The sequence below is a fragment of the Lissotriton helveticus genome, chromosome 8 (genome assembly GCF_964261635.1).
Source record: "Lissotriton helveticus chromosome 8, aLisHel1.1, whole genome shotgun sequence".
NCBI classification, from domain to species: Eukaryota; Metazoa; Chordata; class Amphibia; order Caudata; family Salamandridae; genus Lissotriton; species Lissotriton helveticus.
Genome location: NC_136069.1, coordinates 284,934,399 through 284,961,942, shown reverse-complemented (window position 1 = coordinate 284,961,942; position 27,544 = coordinate 284,934,399). Strand labels below are relative to the sequence as shown.

At 44.5% G+C, this 27,544-nt stretch overlaps 1 protein-coding gene across 1 annotated transcript in view; it reads left to right on the top strand.

Moving 5' to 3' along the window:
* POGLUT3 (protein O-glucosyltransferase 3) overlaps positions 1 to 26,186 on the top strand; it is an 80,368-nt gene extending 54,182 nt beyond the window's left edge. Inside the window, exons 5-8 of the mRNA XM_078657053.1 lie at positions 3,833 to 4,029; positions 7,235 to 7,429; positions 18,887 to 18,991; positions 25,818 to 26,186. Coding sequence (XP_078513179.1) covers positions 3,833 to 4,029; positions 7,235 to 7,429; positions 18,887 to 18,991; positions 25,818 to 25,943 — 623 coding nt within the window. The 3' untranslated portion in view covers positions 25,944 to 26,186. The remainder of the gene's footprint in view (positions 1 to 3,832; positions 4,030 to 7,234; positions 7,430 to 18,886; positions 18,992 to 25,817) is intronic.
* The last annotated feature ends 1,358 nt before the right edge of the window (positions 26,187 to 27,544 follow it).

The following is a 27,544-nucleotide window of genomic DNA, read 5'->3' as shown; positions in this document are numbered from 1 at the left end:
ATATGCTTTCATTGAACATCAGTGACTGAAAGGGCTGAGTCCATACTCCCTTTACCCTACTTTACTTTAATTTCTCCCTATGACCACTGCACGCAGTCTATATCACCATTTAATTCTATACATGAGTGGTAAAACAATCACACAATAACTTGAAACTTTAACTAAACGTTATATTGTCTCTGCTTCTGGCTAAGTCCGCAACAACACCATGGGGAGGAAGGAAGGGAGGAACTAAGGAACAGTCTTAACAAGTCCTGTACATACTCCTCTAGGTCAATTCCTCTTCTGTGCACATTCCTGCCCCAATATATAATTTAAATGCGTTCCTGTTGGAGTGCCACTTATTTAAGTTACCCTCCAACTATTGCCTCTTGGACCACATCATCCATTCTGCATTGGTGTAAGCGCTCATAGTTGCTTCAGTACTGGAGACTTTGCCATCCACTCAGTTGCACTCTTGGTGAGGTCATCTCTGTAGACCTGTGATTTCCTGTTTGGATCATCTCCACATGATCTACTTATGTAGTGGTGGGATTGTTGACTTCATTGTGATTCCTCTGTAATTAAGTTTTCACCTGTGGACTTTATGGTGAAGGTGCCTTTACGTTAGTGTCTCTTTACTTTCTTTTGGCTAAACTCCGGGACCTATGTTGGTGTCCCGGGGTAATTGGGATCAGTGGTTACTCAATATTATTTATAGATACTTATACTTTTTTCACTGATGTTGTAGGCAACAAACCAGCAATAATCCTCAATCCAGTTCATTGCTTAGTATCCCCCTCTCTCTGCTTAGTCTTACTTTGCATTATGGGCTTTCTAGGAAAATATTTAAAAGTTTAAAATCCACATCTCTTTATATCCAGTCCATATTTTAGTGGCCCAAACTATTGCATTATTGTTAATGTAGTAGTTTGTGTAGCAAAGCATGTTAGTTTAACGCCTTGTACTATTTTGCTCTATCAGTTTTCTGCTGAGGAGTTTAGTAGTGTGTAGTCTGAAAGTCCGTTCCATTTGTAGACTGAAACAGTCAATTTGTATTCACATTAAACTTCATTCCTTTTTTCCTCTTATTTCAATAACTGATTTGGTTTCATTCGCCTGTCCTTTTCAAAGTACGACATGTTGCAACACAGAGACTAATTCTTCCCTGTGTGGATCTCCGATCCAATACATCTCCGAAAGGATCGCAGGGAAATAGATACATCTAGCCACTTTATATGGACATTATTTAAATCAGCTATTGATCACACCTGTTAATGCCCTACCAGTCTTGCATTAAATGAATAAGCGGCCGTAATCAAGGTGAAGAATTTGCATTGACTATCCAGGTCATATGACACATTATTTTACTACCAGGCTAAAGTAACACTATACCCACAGCAAGGGCTTCCCCAAACATTGTTGGTAGTTGAAACGGCCAGTATTTTGTTAACATGCTACTGGTTAAAGGGATCATCCAGCGAATGGTATCACAGTAAATCTCAAAACCCAAGCAGATGTCCTCAAACAACGCACCATTCTAGAATGCATATTCTTTCACAGTGTGGAAAAGCATGCAAATATTCTCTTGTCAAAGGCAGTGTATTTTCAGGTTTGGAGAGGGAGGGGGACACTCCCAAAAGCAATGGCGCTGGTTGAAATAACGTTTTTACAGAGGTGAAAGTTGAAATTTACGCCACATTACCACAAACTTCTATTTCAGCCTTAGTGACAATCTGCATGTGTAAATTTTGCACATTTAGGTACTCCGAGAAATGACGACTGCAATAGATTCCCTTATGTATTATTCTATTCTCTGCACCCTTATAAAGCACATGACTATCCTTGGCATCTCGGCGCTGGCTACGCAACATAGAATCCACCAATGTGCTCAGAGGGGTTTTTGTCGAAGGACCCACGTTTTTAGAAGTTTCCGAAACCTCAGTTTATTGTCACTGAGTCGCATTATATGGGTAATGGTGTTCCATAGCTTGGCCACATTGTAGCTGAAAGACCGCCCACCTCTTCTTGCTCTTCTAATAGATGGAACCATAGCCAAACGGGCGTTGGTGGATCTAAGGGTTCTGCTCTGCGTATAGGGTGAAATCAGCAGTCAGAGAATTGAAGAGCTCTATGTGCTATGCATAGAGCTTTAAATGTAACCCTCTTCTCGACAGGTAGCGAATGAAGAGTAGCCTGAGCCTGCTGGTTAGAATTGCATCTGGGGATATTAAGCAGAACTCAGCCTGAGGCCTTCTGAACCACTTGCAATTTTTTTTATCACAACTTTCAGTGCTCCCAGGTATAGCAAGTTCCCATAGTCCAAGCGGGAAAGAAATAATGCCTTGACCATAAGCCTTCTAGAAAGGAGGGGGAGACTGTGTAATATTTTGAGAAGCTTTCTGAGAATGCCATTACAGCTGGCAGAGGGTTTGGTTGCCTGGACCTCCATAACTAATGATTTGTCCAGCCATTCCCCCAGACTTGGAGGCAGGGGACGTGTCCAGGTAATCTGACTAACCTAGGTCCAGGTGGGGGTTTGTGTTGTTGCCTAGTACCACAAGCTCCGCTTTATCCCCATTCAGTTTGTGGCAGGACCTGGCCATCCTACTTGCTGCTCTCTCCAGACAAGGTCCACATGAGTTGGGTGTCATCAGCATAAGTTACATTGGCAATAACATAAGACAACACAATATCTGCCGACAGGCGCAGGTATATATTAAAAAGCTTCGGAATCAGTGACGAACCCTGAGGTACTCCACTCTTCAAAGGGAAAATGCCTGATGAGCAGGATTTATCAAAAGACTTGAAAGGTCCGGTCCTGTCCTTCAGGAAAAAAATGAACCACCTGCACTGTTAGTTCTTTTGATGTCATGGTTCACAGTATCAAATGCTGCACTAAGGTCGAGGAGTATGATGGCTGCTCAATCAAGCAGAATTTTTGTTTCCTCCATATATATTTTTTAACACACTTTATTGGGTTTTTCCAGGTTTTGTATATATTACAAGCATTGCAGCACGTCATTACAAGTCAATAATGCATGTTTTATAGTGGCATGCTGCGCAATTACATTTACACTACAGTCTGAAATGTAGATCATCAAGCAGAGCAATCTCATAACGCACTATATATTGACCAGATAACTCGTTAGCAATTGTAGCATGACGCCCAGGTACATATGCAAGTGCATTAACATTATTCCAAAAACTCATTTAACATCCCCTCCCTTCCCCCCAACCTTCCCACCACTGCTGATCCCAACCCGATACACATTATTGTCATGTACTTTTTTGCTTCCTCCATTACTATCAAGAGGGCGGCTTCTCTGCTGTGTTTAGGGCGAAACCCTGTCTGGGTGGGATGCAGCACATTGTTTCTAAAAAGCCAGAAAGGTGCTGGTTTACATGTTTCTCTAGTACTTTGCTCAGCCCAGGGAGTAACAAGATGGGTCTATAGTTTCCTGGACAAAGAGAGTCCAGGTTGTGCTTTTTTTTTAAGCGGCTTTGACCATAGCATGTTTTCCCTTCACAAGGGAGAGATTATCCATTTCTAGCAATCTAGCAAAAATAGCACTATTACTGTGTTTCTTTGTTAATCAAGCAATACCACAAACATTGGCAGTCTTCTCCAAATGTAGGAGTAATCTTGGAGTATATTTAGTCAATGGATGTTCCTGATAATTGTACAGCACACAGGATAACTTCTTGCCAGGCCATCAGCTTCCTGGTAAATAAATTAGTTGTATTTTACACTGACTGCTGAAGTAACAAATGTAGCTGGATTCATAAAGTGTACTGATGAGCAGATGCAAATCTATCCTTTTTATTAAGTGTTGTTCTTTACTTTTGTCAGGTCCTTCCTGGAACAATAAAAGTGAACAGGCATTTTTCAGAGGTAGAGACAGTCGAGAGGAACGTCTGCAGCTAGTCCAACTTTCCAAAAAGTACCCAGAACTACTGGATGCCGGTATAACTGGGTATTTCTTTTTTCGGGAGAAGGAGGCCGAGCTGGGAAAGGCACCATTATTGGGATTCTTTGACTTCTTCAAGGTAAACCACTGCACTTTTACATTTGTTCCTTGTGGTGCAATGTGAGTTGGAAAGTGTCTTCAGGCAGCTTTTCATGCAACCTGCCAACTACAAAGAGGCCATAAAGGTACACATTTAGTGTATTTTGCATAGAATGGAAATGGTTGTGAGCTTCCAGTATTGTAACATTTTCTTGACAGTTTTATGTGTGGACTACATAAGGGAACGAGCCAAAGTGTGCTGATAAATGGAGTAGACTATCGAGAATAAAAACTGGTTTGCCACAAGAATCATTACAGAGCTCAGTGCTTTTATAAGGTATTCATTAGGACTTTTTAAAATAGAAGGCTTTAACAAACAGTGATTGAGGTGTCAATGACACAGCAGCTAAGACTGAATTAAGTATAGGATATCATATTTTAGCCCGCTGCTAAGGGCTATACCAGTTGTTAAAGTTCCTGAAACCAAGTTATAGGCTCGAGCTGCAGGTGAGGGCTTAACAAGGAAGAGCCCCGTGAACAACTGGTATCACCATAGACAAAAGACATTTAAGGGTTTTAGAACATTACCCTCCCGGAGGGTAGAATGTTCTAAATGAAAAAGGGAGAAACAGAAAAACAAACATTGGTAAGAGTGGAGAAGTCTTAAACCAACCATTATTAGCTCTGAGCCACTTCATTGTCTTCAATGGAGCTCCCATCATTTTAATGTTTTAATCATAGATAGAGAGCAGAGCACATGAGTAATCATGGAACAAAACCTTTACATCGGACTGAGTTTGAGGAATACGACCATGTGTTTATGGATCCAGAGTAAGCCAGGAGTAAGAAGCGGACAAATTCTTCTTGCAGTATGGTTGTCGTTGCATACCAGAACTCCATCAACTTTAAAATCAAGAAGCATTGATGTATTTTAGGTTTCTGTGCCCTTTTTATGATCAAGACCAAATTGTTCTGAGAAGATGCAATTTGTCGCTGGAAGATGGGTGGCTATACATTTACAACTTCACAGAAATGCCAATATAGGCCAAATAAATGATGAATACTTTTGAAATAATCCTTGTTACTGGCTCAGTAAAATATTAAATATTGACACACTGTGGTTAAAAGACTCCTTGTGCTAATTCTGTCAAAACTGTGACACATTGCTGCTGACAAATTCCATGAGCCATAGATGTTGCAAGCTCCTGAAAGTAGCCTTATTTAAAGGGGTTGCTTTCAGTGCCATCTTTAAGGTGTCATTCTGTACCTTTTTGACATGGTGCTCAAGTACTGTCTCTGAAGTGCTGCCAGGGGAGAATGTTTGTTCATCACTGGCTGGGACTACCAGTCTTAATGACAGCTTTATGCTACTGACATTAGTGTCTGAGGCTCTTGATGGTTGTACTGTCTGAGGCATTGATGATGACATGGTATTCATGACTGTTTTAGTACATTGATGTTCATACTTCTTGGGCCATTGATGTAAGCACTGCCTGTGGCTATTGATGCTCCTTACTGCCAGTCGTAGTCCTAAGCTTAAGTGACAAAAGCGACCCAGGACTTAACATGGAACAAGGTCTGTGATCTAAGGCAGCAGTTCTTAAACTTTTGACTTTTGCAGACCCCTACTGAATCACTTATGGAAACCTGGGGACCCATGTCAGTCATTTAAAGTATTTGAACCTCAAAACAATACACAACTGATGAAACAAGTATTACATCAAACAAATACACAAACTATGACATTTTATTTAATTCACACACTAAAATTCAACATTTACATTTTAATGGGTTAGGTTGGAGCGTTTTTAAATGTGGTTTTATTTCTAAAAGACAAAGCAGTATAATAGACTCTAGCAAATCACTTTCTTTTTTGCTCCTAATGCTTGCTTTCTTTTTTGTTTGTGCATACCAGTGCTTCAGTTGAGGCTTTCAGTCATCCATACGAGATTGTTTGCTGCACTTGTTTAAAAAAGAAAACTTAATTTGTAGCCTCTAATTTCAAAATCCTTCATATTTACAAAGCATTTTTAAAATTTCAATTCCATTTTGTATTTATGTGTATACACATGTTATTTCATTTTCCAAGCAGTTGTGGGCCATCGCCTTCTCCGGTGGCCACTGATATTACATGTAATATTAGATGTAATTATCTAATTGAATTCTCATTTTAACAATGAATTCGAACACTTTTAGTTTTACTAGTTAACAATATTTAAATACAGAAATTCAGGTACCCAAATTCAAAGAAGACTGAAGTGTGTGTTGTACCAATTTCTTTTTCAGCGTCACGTTGACACCTATGAGGCATGTAAATACCACTCATAGACAGGCTGCAAACTGAGAAATGTCACATGCATGCATATTGAAAATGTGCCAGCTATTTGTTCGTCGAGGATGCTACGAAAGGTGCTGTGACAGATAGGGCTCACAGAGGGCTAGAATGTTTACATCATGGGAGATGTTATGGACATTTGCTATAACTTGCTAGATGGAGTCTCCGAGTATATAGCGCATTGTTGATTGGATCACAAATTTTCATTGTCGGAAGTGTAAGTGACTGATATTCAGATGAAACTAAAAGAACTCAGACATTAAAAAATCTTAGAGGAGATTATTTGCCTACACGTGTAGTGTAACATATTGCAAAAACTGCCTTAACAAATATTAAACATTGACCAAATCTCTTACTTCTATTGTTTATTATTTAAGGTGGTCTACCTTTTCAAACACTGTATTATTAACTACTAAGTTCTCGGATTCAGCAGATTCCACACTAGAGTTCTATTTCTAGAGAAATAGCCCCTGGTGCCTTACTTGAAGAGACAGGCCTTCAGCTTCTTGCAGAATTCAAGAAGAGATGAGGAGGCTCTGATGTGTAGTGAGAGGTTGTTCATCCCTTTAGGAGCGATATACGTGAAGGCACAACCTCCTGATCTGCTTTTGAGTATGCTAGGGGCACGTGCCAGTGAGAGTCTGGGTGAGCAGAGGTGTCTGGATATTCATATATGAAACCATGTCTCATAATATATGCTAAAAAGGACACCGATTCAACGAATAGCTGCAATTCATGTCCTACATATGTTTGTGTTTTAAATGTACATGTTGAAACAAATGCCCATATGGTTGAGGGCAAGGCTGGTTTGGTGCACGGTAATTAGTAGTTTTTATGCTGTGTAACTTTGAGCTTTCCTTGTAAAGAAAGAAAGAAAAATTGCATTATTTTCTTATATCCTTCTCTGCAGTACAAATACCAAATAAATGTGGATGGCACCGTTGCGGCTTACAGATTTCCATACCTCATGCTGGGTGACAGTCTTGTGTTGAAGCAGAACTCTCCATACTATGAACACTTTTATGCTGCTTTGCAGCCATGGAAACACTATGTTCCTTTTAAAAGAAACCTCAGTGACCTACTTGAAAAAATAAAATGGGCCAAGGTGAGTGCCAGTTCCTGGTACAGGGCATGAGTATTCTGTGTTCTGGGGGATATGGGTTTTAAATAAGTGAAGCATGATGCCCCCTTTGTTTTGTATTGCTTTACGTAGCACGGATCCACCCATCCATGCTTCAGAGAGCAGTACAAAGTGCTTGTAAAAACATAAGTTCAAGAAGCAAATGGTGAAAACTATTTAGGAGATCAGAACTGATAATTTTCAATAATACGGTTACAAGAAGCATTGAGGGTAACAGTTACAGAGTTCTATAAATGTGTTTGCAATCACACGTAAAGCATTTAGAGAAGCAGATTCAGAAACGCCATACAGAGTGTGAGTGTGTACAATAACAGGAGCAGAAGGAACCTTATGTATATTCATTGGGTTATCAGCGTACTGGTAGTCATAAAAGATTTGCATTGCTGTGATAGTTTTAAATTAATAGCAGGTTAGTATTAAATCAGGAGATACCTATGTTAGTGAGAGAAGTTGCGGCTGGTGTGAGAACAGTCCTGCCTAGGGTCATGTCAGCTGAACATAGCCATGTACACCTAGACAGTAAACAAGATAAGTATCTAATAGAATGTAATGATCATCTGTGAAGAAAACAGGCAATTTGGAATTGATGGAAAAGTTCAGAGCAATGCTAGTATTCTTAATGGGTTTAAGCCAGATAGGTCCGCTGTTATAATTGATGTTTGGGAAGAATAAACCAAATCTTTGGCTTTGAAAAATAGAATCTAAGGATTTTTGAAGAATTGAATTTAAGGAATTTCTGTTCTATGAAAATATGTATGGTTTGCAACACCATTCCAACCATGGAGATGGATTAAGGAGAGTCCTACATAAGGTAAATGGTAGTGCCATCAGCATAATGTTGATTGGTGACCCCCAATAGGAACATCAAGAACAAAAGATAGAAGACTAGATAGAAGGTAGAAGACTAAGGGTGCCAGAAGGGAGCTCTGAACACCATACGGCATGGGAGGAAGCTCAAAGCGAATGAATAGTGTGATCCATACGATATGTGCTGAACCATTTCAGTACCGTTCCACCAATACCTATTTCGCTTTTTTAGATTGTGTAAGATGGTTGAATTTGAATTTAAAAAGTTTATACAGCGCATCATACACCATAACGGTTTCTTGGCGCTTTTGGCGGCATGCAGAGCAGACGAGGAAGGATCATTAGTGTGGAAAGGCCTGAGCAAACAGGAAGGTTTTCAGGCCCTTGCGAAAGAGGGAGTATTGTTTTATCGCTCGGAGATGGTCAGGCAGGGAGTTCCAGAATACAGGAGCCAAGGTGGAAAAGTTGGATCCTCCCCATTTTTTTCTAGTATACCGAGGGACCTGCAAAAGGGACCGATCGGACGAACGAAGGTGTCTGACGGGGACATAATTAGTTAGAAGGGAAGAAATAAAAGCAGGGGCCGTTCCCTGCCGTGCCTGGAAAGCCATGCACCCAGTCTTAAAAAGGGATCGTTGCCGGACAGGCAACCAGTGCAGTGCCTTCAACAGTGGTGTAGAATGATGGAAGCGAGGAAGGCCATACACCAGCCGGGCCGCTTGGTTCTGTACAAGCTGGAGTTTGCGTAGACTATACGCCGGAATGCCGTTGTATAGGGCATTGGCATAGTCTAGCCGGGAGATCACCAAGGCAGACATAATAAGTTTAAGTGCCAGAGGGGAAAAAACCGGGAAACAGTGCGGATAGTTCGAAGCATCAAAAAACAGGAAGAAACAACAGCACCAACTTGTGAATGAAGAGTGAGCTGGTTGTTGATTTTTATACCTAAAGTCTTAACCGTGGAAGAGGGAAGAGGAGGAGAACCAAGAGTGGGGGGCCAAAAAGAAGAATTCCAGGGACTGGAGGAGCCACCAGTAAGCACCAATTCGGTTTTATCTGGGTTTAGCTTCAAATGGTTGTGGCTCATCCAGTCCCTGATAAAAATCATAATAGATTGAAAATTAGAAATAGCGTGAGGGGAAGAAGAGAGGTCAAAGACCAGCTGGAGGTCATCTGCATAGTTATACACAGCGACCTCCAGCTGCTGAAGTGCAAAGATAAGGGGATAGATATAGAGATTAAACAATAAGGGAGATAGAGAGGACCCTTGGGGAACACCACAAGTGATCTTTAAAGGGTCTGCCCTGAACTCTCCCAGCCGAACAGCCTGTGTGCGATCCCGCAGGAAGGACGAGAGCCACACTAGTGCTGAGCCCCCGATTCCCGCCGCTCCGATACGTGAAAGCAAGATGGAATGATCCACCGTATCGAAGGCGGCGGAAAGATCGAGGAGCACCAGGGCTTGATGTTTATTTTGGTCCAGGCCCTCCCTGAGGGTGTTTAGGACCGACACTACCACAGACTCAGTGGAGTGTTTAGGGCGGAAGCCAGCCTGGCAGGGTGCCAGGCCTCCCGTAGCCTCAACATGGGTGCTGAGCACCGCAGCAACATGGCGCTCAAGCACCTTACCCAAGTATGGCAATAAGGAAATAGGCCGGTAGTTAGTTGAAATAGCTGGATCTGCCCCTGGTTTTTTTAGAATGGGCACAATGTTGGCTACTTTAAGGGCCGGGGTCACAATCCCTTGTAAAAGGGAGCTGTTGAGAAAGGCGATCGGGGCTGTGTGCAAACTGAATAAATTTGCTGTAAGATACGTGCCGGGCAGATATCAGCAGGCGAACCAGACTTAACTTTAAGTAAAATTTCCCGAAACCCTGTTTCCGTGATAGGGGGAATTGCTGTTAAAGTAGGCGGCAGGGTTGGCGGGCAGGGCTCAACATAAGAAACAGAGGGAGGGGGAATGTTGTTCTTGATATTAATGATTTTGTCAATGAAATAGGAATTTAACGAATCACAGAGGGTTTGAGTAGGAGGGGGTTTAGATACGCTCCTATCTGAAAAAGCTAACTCGTTCACTATCGAGAAAATTTCTCGCGGTTGATTCTCTGCTGTTAAGATTTTTGCTGAGAAATAGGTGGTTTTAGTTTCTACGATAGCTTTTTTATATTCCTGCCGTAATGTTAAATAGCAGGTTTTCAGATGGGGGCAGTATTCCCTTCTCCAGAGTCTTTCGGCACGCCGGAGGGACAGTTTCTTTTCCTTTAAGTTAGTATCAAACCATTGGTTCGCCTCTTTAGGTCTTTTAATTGAAATACGGCGTAAGGGGGCCGCTAAATCGCAGGCTTCCGCCAGCCAGGTGTCAATCCCAATGGCTTGTGCTGACGATGATAAGCCAGCTAAGTCAGGGGTAGAGGCTAGAAGGGAAGATGACAGCGAGATCAGATCGACCCGGTTCCAATTTCGGGCCCAGGTGTTTTTTTCCCGCGAGATCCTGGATGGTAAAGTAAGATGAAGAGTGAAGAAAATGAAGGCGTGATCGGACCATGGACAAGGGGACACTGATACCGAGGAGATAAGATAGTTAAGGGACCAAACTTGGTCGAGCTCATGTCCACCAATATGTGTGGGAACATGAATACGTGAGACAAAATTTAACGACTGGAGCAAATCGGTAAATTGTTTCGATGCCTGGCATTCAGACGGATCGTTGGGCCAATAATTAAAGTCCCCCAATATAAGGATGGAGGCATGATTGACCGTCAGCGTGGCCACTAGGTCCTGAAAAGCTGTTATAAAGTGAGGAGTGTTCTGAGGGGGGCGATATGTAAGTAGGCAAATAAGAGGAGGGGAAGAGATGTCAGAGCGGGCTACAAGATACTCGACAGAGTCAATAAAGACAGATGGAAGAAGCTGGAAATTATACTCAGCTTTGGCGATAAGCGCCACACCACCTCCTTTTTTTCCTGCAGGGCGGTCGACCCGAAGGGCCGCATAGGTAAGAGGAAGAGCCGCCAGGAGAGCAGGCAATGACGAATCGCCAAACCACGTCTCCGTTAAACATAATATATCTGGCTTCTGGGTGTCGAGCAAGATAAATAGGTCCTGGTGATGTTTCACCGCTGACCTGGTGTTTAACAAAATAAAGGACAAAGAAGAAAGGGGGGAGGAAAGGGAAGGGCAGGGCGCCGGAGTAGGAGGGGCGAGGCCAAGGGCTGAGATATTACTACTAATGGCAGGAGAAAGTGGCCACTTACCTTGTAGGAGTTTCAAGGTAGCCGAGGAATAGGTAGTTAAAGGAGCAGAATGACATGCCCCTGGCCCCGGCCGGCCGCGGACGGGCGCAGACGGGCTTAACTCAGGCGCAACTCCGGCGCGCCTACGTCGCGCCCGCTGCGCTCGTCCGCTGCGCTGACACATGAGGTACGTATAAGTAGACCGGTGACCAGGGTGGGCGGGGTCAACAGGGCGGGTAGGGCGGGATTATTAAAAAACAATGAAGTGTTTCGCCGCTGTTAATCAGCGGAGCCAGAGATCAAGTAGCTAGTAGTCAGCCAAGCAAGTGAATGTTTTAAAAAAAGCGCAAGCCGCCAGCGAGCCCGTCCTCTGCCACAGGACAGCTCGAGTTTAGCAGGCGAGATAAGGCGGGTCTAAGTAGACCGGTGACCAGGGTGGGCGGGGTCAACAGGGCGGGTAGGGCGGGATTATTAAAAAAAACAATGAAGCGTTTCGCCGCTATTAATCAGCGGAGCCAGAGATCAAGGTTTGGTGATCAACTGTTTCAAATACTGATCTTCTTGTATTTTGCAGTACCAAGGCGCAGATGCATTTGGGGTCAATAGGTGTCCATGTGTGTAGACCTTTGGGAGGAGGATGTAGAGCTATCCATTGTATGTGATAGATTCACGAAATGGCCCCCTATACCTTCTGTGTTCATTGTACAAGAAGATAACCTTACAACTTGCAAGTACTGTACTAATACAGAAGCACAATAACCACATTAGATGTGGCTGTTTTACTGAACTTCTATTTGTATGACATATGGAGTAGTTAGAAGCTGCAGTAGAAGTGTTCTCCTGCTCGTGCAGATGATGGTTTGTACCTTTTTAGTTTTGATTTGGGTGGTGAAGTTGGTTTTGGAGATAAGTCAGGCAAAGGTGCCTTGGACATTGATACCAGAGGCCAGATGCCAGCCGCAACAGACTACATTTAGAAGCTCAGCTGGTTGTTGCCAATTTGTGTCACATTGTTTGCTTTGTTGAAAGGGAGTCTGATTTAGATATTTGTTAGTTACGTTGAACGTTTCATAAGGTTCAGCAAGTGGAAACCATAAGTGGCCGGAAATGGTAATAGTGCTGCCTGATCATTAGCTGGTAAATTGTCCCGGACTGTGCTGCTAACGCCTTGCAGAGGGGATCAGTGGATCAGACTATGTTTTGATCCTCGCTCCTGTAGGTGTTTTTCAAGGCTAGAAGTCAAATTGTACCTCTGAGCTTCTCACACCTTGTGTGGGCATTTCCTCACCGAGTGCATACCAACTAACTGGCCACTCTACTTATCCAGTATTCTGGATTCACACAGGTGTGCAATGATCTGGAGGGCATCACAACACCCCGCCCCCTCACCCCCACCCCTCCGACACTACCAAAAAATAAAGATTAGGAAGTTTTGGCTGGTAGACAGTAGGGATTTTTATTGGACTCCTTTCCTTTTTAGGTCGAGCCTAGAGTAGCGCATGCGCTGCTTGGTCGACTTTGAGTGAGGGGGTTTTCAAAGAGCTACCGCAGGCATTTTGGTGGCCTGAAGCTTGTGCCCGCGCGCAGCATCTGTCTTTTCTTCCCTGTCACAGGTAATTAAGTGCTTCGCGATCACTTTCAGCTCCCACACCCTCTGAAGCTCAGTCTTCCTCTTACTCCCTATTTTCGGCACCCGTGCCCTCTGAGGCTCAATCTCGGCACCCGTGCCCTTTGAGGCTCAATCTTCCTCTTCCTTCCCACTCCCCCCCCAGAGATGCCGGCCCGTCTTCACGCCCCTCTATGGGGTGCAGACCGTTCCTCTCTCTTCTGAGGTGCAGAACAGTCCTCTGCTCTCTCCCTCGGGGTGCAGACCGTTCTTCACTCATTTGAGGGGCAGCACTTTTCTCACTCCTTTGAAGAGCAGACCCGTCCTCACTCCACTACCTAAAGGTGCAGACCCGTCCTCACTTCTCTGGGGTGCAGCCCTCCTCCTCACTCCTCCCCCAGAGGAGCGGACCCTTCCTCGCACCTCTGAAGTGCAGAACCTTCCTCGCGCCAATCCCTGCAGACACAGACCCTTCCTCGCCCGGGCTGCAGCTCTCTTCCTCCTACTCCTCTCCCAGAGGTGCCGGCCCGTCTTCAGTTCATCCCTCGAAGCTCTCAGCAATCCGGCCTGGCTGCCCTCTCCGTGCCCGTGGTGACGTGGTACAGGGTGGACTGGAAGCACCTCCGCGGGTGGGCACCTTGTCGGTCCAAGGTGCCCTCTTAGTGGGCTGTAGAAGTTGGGTGCCAGGTTTACTGCCACTTGCATCAGGCGCGCGAAGGAGCTCTGTCCCTGCCAGCCTGTGAGCTCAGCCTCTCGAGTCTGACGAGTGTCCTTGCTTGCTCTCTCCTCTCTCACGCCCTCCCTTCTTCCTCACACAAGTGGTTTGCTGCCACAGCTCTGCCCGTGTGTGCTCTGAGCGTGATTCTGGTTTCTGCCTGTGTGTGCGCTTGGTGTGAGTGCTCAGTGTGTGCGCACTCTGTGTGTGCGTGTATACTATGTGCGTATGTGTGTGCGCCGTTTACGTATTGTCTGCGTACGCTGGTGTCTCTCTATGTGCCAGCCACTTTCTCTGTGTTTATATCCCAGCGTGTGACGCCATGATGTATCTATCTATGTGTGTCAAATTGTACAGCATGCCAATATTCCAATTTGTGTCATTCCCTTTATGCTCCTCTGTGTCTTGTAACTCTGTTACTTTCTAGCTTGCACCCATTCTGGTATGTCTTCCTAGGTGTTCACTTTAAGTCTATGGCTGTTCGCGTCTGTATCTGTCCTACTGCAAGTTTCTATGTGGTTGTCTATGTGCGTCTCTTTCGCTATGGATGTCAGTCTGTGTGCACGTCTCTCTGGCTCCCATCTAGAGTGCGTCTATATGCACGAGTGCACTCTTCAGTGTGTGGCAAGCTCTGTCTAGCCCTGTGTCTGCACATGTCCTTCTCTTTATATTGACTGATGTCTTTGCCCATTCTCTTCCTACCATCGCACATTTCTATCTAATGTCTCGCTCCCTGCTCTTTCTCTATCACATCTGACTTTTCTTTAGCCACACGTGTCCCTCTTTCCCTCCTCGCACCCATCTTATCTCATCCGTTTCCATCTTTTGTCCCTTCTTTCACGCAACTGCTGCACTTTTTTATCTGCCCTTCTTTCTTTATCTCATATTTTTCATCATTCTATTTTATCTCATTTGCGATTATATTATCTGTTGATCTTCGCTTCTCACTCACTCGTTCCACTCTATTACCCCCTCCGCCTTTATTATGTCTTTGCTTCCCTTTTCTCTTTCTTAACTACCGTCTCCTTCCCTCTCGTGTTCTCTCTGTTTGGTCTAGCATTTTCCTGCTCTTTCTCTTCTTTTCCTCCACTCCTACCCCATCCATTCATCCTTTTCTCCCTTCGCTATAATCTGTGGTTACTCCTTCTCTTTTCATGTTTTCGGCTGTGGTTACCCCTTCTCTTCCCTTTTCATATTTTCAGCTGTGGTGACTCCTTCTCCTCCCTTTTCATGTTTTTTATCGCGCCCCTGCGCATTCAACTCTCCCTTCTTCTCTTCTTTCACAACTCTGCTCCACTCTCTTCTGTCGCCTGTTTGGAGTGACCAGCAGCTCCTGGGTGGAGAAGCCCTGAATAATCGAGGGCTTAGGGACCCCGCATTCGGGTCCTGCTCCTCGTTTAATTCAGAAATAGATCTCCTCCTGTCTCCTGGAGCTCTTCTTCAGTCTCCTATAGTTCGCTTAAATTCTACCTCATCTCAGTTTGATTACCCTCTCCTCTCTTCCAAGGTCTCACACTGGTGTCTCCTCGCTATCATTCCTCCCTTCTCCTTTCGCTCTGTTCTCGCGCTGTTGTCTGCACCCCATGTCTCTTCTGATCCAAACCCCCGGAGCAGTGGTTCGGACACGGCCACGGTCTCTGATCCGATCTGACGGCCTCTTTCCTCAGCCATTATTTTGGGAGCGAGGAGGCGTTTAACACAGTGAATCCCGCTCACAGGCCAGGGTGACACCAGGGGTCATCCTGCCGCAGGGAAAACCGCTGTCCCGCCTCCTCGTAAGCAACAAACGCAGACAAGTTCTTGTTTGGAAAGGCAAGTTTTGGTGCAGAAACGTGACCGAGTTACCGAAGTCCTTTAATATCGATTATCGAGGTTGATTCATTGGAATGGGGCCGGCCAAGGAAAGTAAGTGCCTCTTTCTACCCAGCTGCCCTTCCTGAAAACTTTTACTGTTTCAGAGCCACAATGATGAATAAGCATTGTCATAGCCAATAGGTCTCGCTTTTGGGACCTTATAAGTGTTTAGCCATGCAACAGTTGGTGTTGTTGCACCAAGGATATTGTGCTAAATACTTATAAGGTCACAAAAGCAAGACCTATTGGCTATGCCAATGCTTGTTTTCCCCTTAGTCTCCGTCTAATGACTGATTTACAGCCCTAAACAAGGGGCTCGTTCACCATTAGAGGATTCTTTGCCGAACGCGGGATGGCCGATCATAAATCCTGACACTCATGGGGTGTGTGAGGCCATCCCGATAATTTTTTTTCTTGCACACCTCTGTAAATCCAGAATACTGGATGAGCAGAGTGGCCAGTTAATTAGTAAGCACTTTTGGTGAGGAGTTGCCTACACAATTTAATTGTGGGTTTATATAGCGCTAGGAATCGACTCCCGGAGGAGTATCTCCACGCTTCGACAACTGGGGAACCCGTCCTGGCTCACCCTGAGAGATAATCCCTGATGGGTATCTCTAAGGTGCGACCAAGCATCCCCGGCGGTCTGGGGGGGCCGTTGTGAAGATGAGGCAAGCTGATGCCCAGAGTTGCCGAGTGTGGTTTCTGACTAGAGTAGGCACCGAGGCGAGAATTATCGAGTCCGCTGACCCTGGTCCACGACCCTGCCGCGTCGGGAATCGAACCCTGGTCCCGGGCCGTTCTCTGCTTACGGATCTGCCGCCTCTAACCAGTGAGCCACACTTCTCTACCTATAAGGTGTGAGAAGCCCAGAGGTAGGGCTAGAGATATAGGGGCCTGTATTTCTTTTTGTGGTTAGTGTAGTTCTAAGGGAGAACACAAATGGTTCCCTTTTCATAACCTCTCTCCCACTCCCTCGGACCGACATCAGTCGGCTGTACTGTGGTAAAAAGAAATCAAGTTGGCCTAATGTTGTAGTACCCTTCGCCCAGCATAAGTGTTGGATGGTAGGGTAGGAAAGATCTCCTTACTTCTCCTGTAGTTGTTCGGCATGCACTTTGAATGCAGATCAAGAGGTGGAGGTACTTATGTGGGTATTTACACCCTGCAGAATTGGGAAAAGAATTAATGGCTTACAAAAGATATGCATAGGATCAGCTTCTCAAAGATGCAACTTTGCAAACTACCGGAAAAGCATCAGATTTAGCTCTTCCTCCTTCCTCACAGTATGAAGAAGGAAGTGTACTAAATATTGTGTTTTATTATTTTACAAAAAATAAAGCCTCTGAACATTTTAGTGTCGGTGCATCAGTGCAGGACTTGTAAACAATAGTTCCTGGGTTTGTTGCAGGTAGGAATGTTAGAAAGCAGGTTATGAAAGGAATTGTTTGTGGTAGTGCTAGACAAAACCTGAAGCCATCGAGCACCTGTAACACAATACGTGTGGGAGAACTTCACAGATGTACCCATTGTTCTGCCTTGGTGGCAGCTTAATTTCAAACCTGCTATTAGAAATTAAAATAGTTTGCAGGGCAGATAGTCGCCCAGGGTAACAACGCCTTTGTTATTTTGGAAAAAAAAAAAAAATCAACGGGCAACATTGGCCCTGAGTCAAGCTCTTGAAATGTAATACTAATCTTTGAAGTTTGGCTTAATTTCAGTATTTTTAAACTGCTCAAGCAAGAACACCCGCATCTAAATAGTATCGAGGCGGAGGGTTATTTTTGCTGAAATAGATTTTGAAGGTGAACGTGGGTAAACGCCTCTAAACATGTGACTTGGGAGTCTCAACAACAAACGCTGAATTGTTCACAACTGAAATCCCACATCTAAAGGAGGCCATACCTGCCTTACAATTGCTGTGCCCAAAAATATGTTCAAATCTTGCCTATCACGTCACTTGACGGGGTACTTATTAAACGTCTCGTTCTCAAAGTTGTTTGTAGAGCAAAAAAACAAATGCAGTAGTGGAATGCTTGAATGAACTAAAACCGCCCTCGGGTTGCTCTTAATCCTGCTGAGACGGGAAGTAACCTGCCAGTTCGCGTGGGACGGTCCCTATTGGAGGAGGACAAGGATGGTTTGCATGTGATAGGTCCCCCTTTGTAATGCAACTAGCAAGCTAAAATACCAATGTATGGCATGTGTACAGGGTCATTACCGGTGGTTCCCTTTAATTCCAAGCATTTATTTTCGTCACTTTTGCTTGCGGCCTAGCTGTGTTAGTGCTTTTTATTTTGTGGTGCTTAAAAGCGTTCCTTCCTGCTCCCCTTTTCAGGTTTTATTTTATGAATTGTCAGGCGGCATCTCTCCAGTGCACGCTGCTATAGAATACACGCATGAATATTATAAAAAATGCAGGAATTGTGGTATTGAAATCAAGTGGGTCGGTTTTCAAGTACATAATGTGACCTGCAATTGATAACCAATTGCAGCGGCGTGAATGGTGATTGATTTTTTTTTTTTTTTTTTTGAAAAATGAATAAAATCTACAGAAGAACTACAGAAACCGTCACTGTTTCCTTTTAAGATAAAAGGTGAATTAAATTGAAAACAAAGGTGTTCTGCAGGTTTATAGAGCTTCCTATCACCCGGAAGGGTATCTTGATGTTGAGCTGGTGTGGGTCAAGCCAAGCCTAGGGCCTGGTGGGACTACTCGAAAAGCCAAGTCGTCAGCTTCTTGCAGAATTCAGGAAGTGAGGAGGAGGCTCTTACATGTAGCGGGAGGTCATCCACGCTTTAGCAGCGATGTACGAGAAAGCTCGACTGTTAGATCTGGTTTTATGGATGCATGGGATGTGTGCAAGCAGGAGTTAGGATGAGGGGAGGCGTCTGGAAGATGCAAAATCTTAGCATTGAAATGCCATACTTTCAAGATGCCTGTCTATTTCAAAACAGAGGTCAAATGTCGGATTTTAAATGTATCCTTCTGTTTAGATTTGGGATGGGCCTTAACGCTATGTTGCATTCCCCCGCACTTAGTTAAACCTCAGGCATGCGTTTCGCTTGCTTCTCACCAAGCCACCCTGATTAGGGACCAGCAGGCTGAGGTGTGGAGGACTATGTTTCTTGAGATCTGCATCCTTCAAGTGATCTACCGCCAGCTAAACAAATGACCTTACATGTGTTTATTTTAACATTCCCAGGAACACGATGAAGAAGCTCGGACTATTGCCAAGGCAGGACAGTCACTCGCGCGGGAGCTGCTTCAGCCTCACAGACTGTACTGTTACTACTTCACAGTATTTCAGGTGAGTGTAAATAGAATAGTTAAAAGTCCATTCTAGTTGTGGTTGAACTTGGCAAACCAGCATGAAGCATTCTCTGAGGCTAGTAACCATGGCTGTTCCTTAGTGGTTAAGGTAGTCCTTCAATTTCCAACTCTTCATTTCAAAATGTAACCTTCATTCGAGTCGTCTCCTGACACATTGTTTCACTTTCTACTGAGCTATTAGGAGGAGCTTAACACAAAGGGCAGACCTAAATGGAACATTAACTTTTAAAACCAGCACACTTCTTCTTTAATGGACTAGCCCCTGGTACAAAGAAAACCAGGCCCAGAAGCCCACAGATTCATGACCCACCAGCTTTGATATCGGACTATCGGGCATTGTGAGAGGTCTGGCGTAAAAGGGCACTGTGAATAGTTTTTTGAGCCAACTTGAGACTGGTTTTGTGAACATACAAATACACTATCATTGATGTACCTTCAAATGCATCTTTTGGCCCTGGTTAGCTCACAATTCCTCTTGTCTAAGACCTCCTGTAAAAATTCCCTTTTGCTAATAAGCACTATCTTGCTTATTATAGTTCTCACATACAGCTTTAGCTGTTTGTGAGAGGTAATGTCATCTCATTTTACACTCTACAGATATTTACATCCATCCATACAGTTGCAAAAGGAGGCTATAGGGCAGCCCTTTCAGCCATTGGCTACTCTGGTTCAGCTGGCTTTGGGCATTGGCTGACGGGTATGCCCATCAGCTTTTGTATCAGTCAACATAATTTCACAGATGTGGATTAGTCTACATGCATATTTGCGTTTAATACCTTGTTTTCGAATTTTTGTTTTCATTTTGTTATGTTTGTATACATTTTTATGTTTTTTAATTTAAGCCGACTCCAGGTTTAATAAAGAGCCTTATGACTTCCTTTTTCAAATGTTAAATCAACAGTTTTATTTGTTAGGTTGATCTTTTTGCTTCCTAGGTTTACTGTGCTTGAGATCTGTATATTTTCTTTCATTCATGGTTTTCATTTTGTAGTTTTCTTTAGATTCTCGGTTTGACGTTGTTTTTGTGGTATTGATTTCTTTAAATTGAAACAGGAGGCACATGTAAGCTCCTGTTATGTGAACCAGAGCTATAGCTGTGCTGATATCCACTGCTTGAACCGGATGGAGGTCTCACAGAGTCTGTCTTCTGAGGGAGACATGCCAGGTATCACATCTGTTCATGAACTTCAGATAGTGGTGTTGACTGAGGATGAAGGGGTGGACTGTCTGTAGGTGCTGAAATTCAAAGGGCATCACTGAGGGACAGTGCTGAGGAGGAAAAGAATTCTCAGGGTGCGGTTGAAACTCAGCACAACCACACCCATCATCTACGTTGAATTTGTAGCTGTGGGGTCGTTTTTAGATCTCGCGTAAGCCATCCCGTAGGGATACTTGGCGAGATTATAGTAAGGCTTTTCAAAAGTGTACCCAAACTGCGAATAGGGTACAGTACATATGAGCCTGGCATGTGCACATCACACACCATCGGCATCAGACTGCAAAGTAAGCCGCTCCCCCGCCCCCGCCACCCAATGCCGCTCCCCTGCCCGACCACGCAATGCCGAGAGCTTGTACAGGTCTGATGCTTCACACCATGTGGTCTGCTTAATTCAGGCACTCTGTTCATCACCACCCCCTTTTCTGAATCATTTTGTCCACCATAAGCGTGGAAGGGTATACTCAGATGTGAGTCCCTTGCTCATTGCACCATCAGGATTCAAGCAAGCCGGGCCGACGACGCCTGAAATGGCAGAAACCGGTCCCCGGATGCTTGTTTCCTTCCCAGTATAAGAATTGGCTTGGTAGTTTGGTTTGCCCTGTTCCCATCATGCACTGGGACAGGAACAGACTAATTTGCATATAGCCAAGTTCTGAGCTGGGATGGTACAGTGAGCTAAAAAACGGTGATGGATCACGCCCTGATCTTTGGACTGGGTAAGAGTGGTCTGCTTAATTCAGGCACTCTGTTCATCACCACCCCCTTTTCTGAATCATTTTGTCCACCATAAGCGTGGAAGGGTATACTCAGATGTGAGTCCCTTGCTCATTGCACCATCAGGATTCAAGCAAGCCGGGCCGACGACGCCTGAAATGGCAGAAACCGGTCCCCGGAAGCTTGTTTCCTTCCCAGTATAAGAATTGGCTTGGTAGTTTGGTTTGCCCTGTTCCCATCATGCACTGGGACAGGAACAGACTAATTTGCATATAGCCAAGTTCTGAGCTGGGATGGTGCAGTGAGCTAAAAAACGGTGATGGATCAAGCCCTGATCTTTGGACTGGGTAAGAGTGGTCTGCTTAATTCAGGCACTCTGTTCATCACCACCCCCTTTTCTGAATCATTTTGTCCACCATAAGCCTGGAAGGGTATACTCAGATGTGAGTCCCTTGCTCATTGCACCATCAGGATTCAAGCAAGCCGGGCCGACGACGCCTGAAATGGCAGAAACCGGTCCCCGGAAGCTTGTTTCCTTCCCAGTATAAGAATTGGCTTGGTAGTTTGGTTTGCCCTGTTCCCATCATGCACTGGGACAGGAACAGACTAATTTGCATATAGCCAAGTTCTGAGCTGGGATGGTGCAGTGAGCTAAAAAACGGTGATGGATCAAGCCCTGATCTTTGGACTGGGTAAGAGTGGTCTGCTTAATTCAGGCACTCTGTTCATCACCACCCCCTTTTCTGAATCGCTTCACACCATTTGGCAGCCTGTGTGCCTCGGTATCAGACTTCAAAGGAAGCCGCTCCTCCACCCCCACCACGCAATGCCGTCTCTGTCTTGCTTCTCCACCACGCCACAGTTCGTCGCCGAAATTACAGTGTAACCATGAGCTCAGGCGCTTATGTCTCTCTCTCTCTCTCTCTCTCTCTGTTTATTTCCATTTCTCCTCTCTCTCTTCTCTGTCTCTGATCCCTCTCTCCAACTCCATACATCTCCCTCTTTGTCTCTCTCTTGTTTATTAAGCTGTGGGCTCTTAACGCTCTGACTGCAGCAAGGCTGTTAATCATATGCTTCGCTCATTACATATGCTGTGTAGGAGTGTGCTTGTTTCCGCCCCCTGCCAGCACGAAAAGAGAATCACGACCACAATGATTTACATAAATATCAATGCGCCAGGTCAATCTGCTAAGAAAATTGCTACCATTATGATTTGTAATGGTGGCTGCAGGGCATGCGCAAGGATATAATTAAAGTCGCAAGACCGTCATGATACTGGCCAATCCTATTACTGTATAATTACATTCCTACATTCAAGCACATTGGGCTTTACTGAGTGACGCACTAAGGGCCGGCCTCACCAGCCACTTTTCCCCCTGCCCCCCTCTCATTCCTCCTGCAGTGCCCACTCTGCTCACTCTGCTGTCGCCATGTTGGAGTTCCCAGGTCGGTGTTGGCCGTCCCAAATGCCCCAGTCACTGTTTGAATTATATTAATGTAGTTTTCATTGTGTTTTTCTTCTAGCCACTCCAGTTAGCTTAGCACGGCACCATCACCCATCTCTGCAACCCTTCCCACAACACTGCCTGTTAAGTACACAGACTGTTCGCCGGTATGTGATGCGACTGCATTTCCTCTGACAGCGCCGCAGGGAGTTGTCAGCTGCTTCAGGTTACATTTGACAAATCAGGAGGGGATAAAAGAAACCACCAGTGTAAGAACATGCACAAGTAACTCAACGTTTCGTCTGCTTCACCATCCGTTCTTGATGCAGACGGAATAGTTGCTAAACATTATGTCTGTGCTACGTACATACTCAGCCTTATTAAAAAGAATTCCATTTTATATAACGCTTGCTACAGTTTCGTCTTTTTACTGCACTGAAAACAGCATGCGTTAATATTACAGGCCACAATAACACTTCATGTATCGACCTCAGATACATTTAAGTTGAGTGAGGCCCGTCGGAGTTAAACATATTCTGCCCCGATGCTTAAGAAGGGGGCGTGAAGTTCAAACGTTCGACAAAGCCCCCACAACTATACATAGGAGAGGACAAAACACAGAGTTTGTGAATCAGACTCCGAACTCTCCAATGTTATGTTCTAACACTAAACCTTTTTTCGTTTGGGGTCATATTTCGAAACTTGTGTGCGAGTGCATGAAGCGACCGTTTCTGATGAAAGTGCGTTTTCTCCCCCAGCCTTCCCTCCTGTTGTCCGTGCCTCCTCACCCTCGCATTTTCAACCCCCATTGCAAATACTTGTTTTTTTAATACCAGCGGGCCACCCCTTATGTTTCACCGCTGCCAATGTTCAAAAGTAGCAGCATGCGTAAAATGTTTATCCCCCCCAGACCGCATGCTGCACTTAATCTTTAACACTGAGCCCGCTTTTACATTCAGAACACGGGCGCACACATTTAACAATGCCACCCGTGGCTCGCTGTCCGTCATCCTCGTCCCCCCTCCACCCCTCCCCCTGGGCGCGACATGCTTTGGCGCCTTCTTTACCCATTCCCTCCCTCCCATTGTCGCACCTTATCTCCCCATGCCCTCCCTCCTGTTGTCCGTGCCTCCTCGCTCTCGCATGTCCACCCACCCAACCCCCCATTGGAAATACTTGTTTTCCTCGTGCTGACAAACACTGCTTTCCCTTGGGTAGAATCGCCCTCACTCTATCTATCACCCTCACTCTATCTATCTATCTATTGCCCTCACTCTGTCTATCTATCTATCGCCCTCACTCTATCTATCGCCCTCACTCTATCTATCGCCCTCACTCTATCTATCTCCCTCACTCTATCTATCTATCACCCTCACTCTATCTATCTATCGCCCTCACTCTATCTATCTATCGCCCTCACTCTATCTATCGCCCTCACTCTATCTATCGCCCTCACTCTATCTATCGCCCTCACTCTATCTATCTATCGCCCTCACTCTATCTATCTATCGCCCTCACTCTATCTATCTATCGCCCTCACTCTATCTATCTATCGCCCTCACTCTATCTATTTATCGCCCTCACTCTATCTATCTATCGCCCTCACTCTATCTATCTATTGCCCTCACTCTATCTATTGCCCTCACTCTATCTATTGCCCTCACTCTATCTATCTATCGCCCTCATTCTATCTATTGCCCTCACTCTATCTATTGCCCTCACTCTATCTATCTATCGCCCTCACTCTATCTATCTATTGCCCTCACTCTATCTATCTATCGCCCTCACTCTATCTATTGCCCTCACTCTATCTATCTATTGCCCTCACTCTATCTATCTATCGCCCTCACTCTATCTATCTATTGCCCTCACTCTATCTATCTATTGCCCTCACTCTATCTATCTATCGCCCTCACTCTATCTATCTATTGCCCTCACTCTATCTATCTATCGCCCTCACTCTATCTATTGCCCTCACTCTATCTATCTATTGCCCTCACTCTATCTATCTATCGCCCTCACTCTATCTATCTATTGCCCTCACTCTATCTATCTATTGCCCTCACTCTATCTATCTATTGCCCTCACTCTATCTATCTATTGCCCTCACTCTATCTATCTATCGCCCTCACTCTATCTATTGCCCTCACTCTATCTATCTATCGCCCTCACTCTATCTATTGCCCTCACTCTATCTATCTATCGCCCTCACTCTATCTATTGCCCTCACTCTATCTATCTATCGCCCTCACTCTATCTATCTATCGCCCTCACTCTATCTATCGCCCTCATTCTAACTATCTATCTATTGCCCTCACTCTGTCTATCTATCTATCGCCCTCACCCTATCTATCTATTGCCCTCACTCTATCTATCTATTGCCCTCACTCTATCTATCGCCCTCACTCTATCTATCTATCGCCCTCACTCTATCTATCGCCCTCACTCTATCTATCGCCCTCACTCTATCTATCGCCCTCAGTCTAACTATCTATCGCCCTCACTCTGTCTATCACCCTCACTCTGTCTATCGCCCTCACTCTGTCTATCGCCCTCACTCTGTCTATCGCCCTCACTCTGTCTATCGCCCTCACTCTGTCTATCGCCCTCACTCTGTCTATCGCCCTCACTCTGTCTATCGCCCTCACTCTGTCTATCGCCCTCACTCTGTCTATCGCCCTCACTCTGTCTATCGCCCTCACTCTGTCTATCGCCCTCACTCTGTCTATCGCCCTCACTCTATCTATCGCCCTCACTCTATCTATCGCCCTCACTCTATCTATCGCCCTCACTCTATCTATCGCCCTCACTCTGTCTATCTATCGCCCTCACTCTGTCTATCTATCGCCCTCACTCTGTCTATCGCCCTCACTCTGTCTATCGCCCTCACTCTGTCTATCTATCGCCCTCTATCTATCTATCGCACTCACTCTATCGCCATCTATCTATCTATCGCACTCACTCTATCGCCATCTATCTATCTATCACCCTCACTCTATCTATCTATCGCCCTCAATCTATCTATCTATCGCCCTCAATCTATCTATCTATCGCCCTCACTCTATCTATCTATCTATCGCCCTCAATCTATCTATTGCCCTCACTCATGATTTACGTTTCAACATTAGCACTTTTAGAAAAAGTTCCCTTGATGCTGGGGTCCCCTTCCTTTACAATAGATCACCCATGCAACCAACATCTATGAAACATTTGTACTATTGTACCAGGTTTGAAGACCTCCCCCTTTACCAAACCGATTCTAAACCTGTGCCTTGTATGAAATGAAGCTGTTCTTGCCTATTTATCTTGACTGGTCCACCAAAGTAAATTAGAGCAAAATAAAACTTGTAGATTGGTAACCCAAACGAAGATTAATTCATGAGTTTCTATATGGTAATGTTTGAATGTTGATCTCCATTTTGCAGAAATACGCAGAGCGTCAATCCAGTCGCCCTGAGATACGGGAGGGGATGGAACTTGTTCCCCAGCCAGATGACAGCACTTCCATATGCAACTGCAAGAAGGAAAAGCAGCTGCGAGAGGAACTTTAGCCACCGAGCTGAGAGACTTGAACCTGCGTGAGAATAAAAGGATATTGTATAATAGAAAAATAAGGCTCTTTATACTTAAAAGACTATCTCGTGGCATATAGATGAAGAAACTTGACTATTTTTGCAGGGATGTTTTTAAAATATTTTCCTACGTGACGTTTTTACTCATAATGGTTTACTTGAAGAAAGATAATATAAAATCTACATGTAAAAAAAAGTGTAAATAAAGTTCAGTTTAATGTACTCTGTATCATCAGCATATTTGTTGGCAGACTCCACCAGCAGCAACCAACGAACTGCAGATGTTCATTTTTAAAAATCCTAGTTGTTGTTTCCTTCTATCAAGTAAGTGAAGCTTGAACATCTTATTCGTGCATGCATATGGCCCACTAGTGATTGCATTGTACAGCTCTGTGACTGGAAAGTATGCTACAATAGTAGAAAAAAGGTTGACCTGCGAAAGGGGTCCTTGTGTTCTCTGGGTCCCTCACCCTGATAGCTGGAACATGTGAGGCACTAGTTCCTGTTTGTTTCTGCATGGGTGTTTTTTTTCTTGTCTCTTCTTTTTAGTTTAATTGAAGGAAAGGGTTGTGCCTCAAAACTAAACATTTTAGAACTACATGACCTCTTTGAGTACCCCTCAATCCCCCCACCCGACGAGGCTCCTAATTCAAGTTCTTCTCAAAGATAATTAGTCAAAGCCAGAATCCCTTTGGAATATTTTAGCTTTTACTTAAAATATTTAGCTTATTCTCTTCTTCTATCACTTAGACCATGAAAAGAGAAAGGGAACGTGGGGTGATGTCCTTGCATTTTTCACAGGCCTTCCAACAACTTTTTTCGCTTCTGCCAGAGAGACCTAATCCCACTTTTGTCATTCAAAGCAGGTGTCCTAGTTTCCTAAATGATGGGCTGGAAAAGGATCACTGGTATTTTTGATAACCTTATGCAGGGCCTTCAGAATGCACACTGTCCAACACCGTTAACTGTTCTCTAGGGGATTCTCCACGTTGCTGTCTTTTCACAATCTTTCAGCCTTCCTCCATTTGAGGCGGTGTTATGGTGCATTCACACATAAAGTAGGAGGCCCTATTCTGGTTGGTCGGTCGGTCCAATCTAACCTGAATTTTTCAATTTTATGAACCTTGGCCTACTTAAATTGATGGAGATTATTGTAAAATCTAAACTTTTTAGTGTTTTCCAAAAGGTGCAATAAAACAAACATCCCATGCCAAATTTATAAGTATATTTTTGTTCCCCTAGGATCTCCTTCCTTGCTTAGAGTGCTTGAGCTTGCTTTTAGTGGCTCCAGTTCTTAGTTTGTAGGATTTGTACCTAAATTAAGGCTAGCCCCTTTCATACGCAACACTCCAAGGCTATAGGCAGAGTGGACATTAAGTGGAGGATCCAGGTTACTTTATTGTTCTGCATTGCCTTGCCAGGAAACTCTGTTGAAGGGAGGCCTTCTTTGCGGTAAAATACATCTAAAACCTAGGTGACTTCCTCTTGTGAACATTGGAAATGGGTTGAGCCTTCCTCAAGAGTAACTTGAGAATAATGTTATTAACTCAACGTAATACTCTTGTGACCACATTTGTATA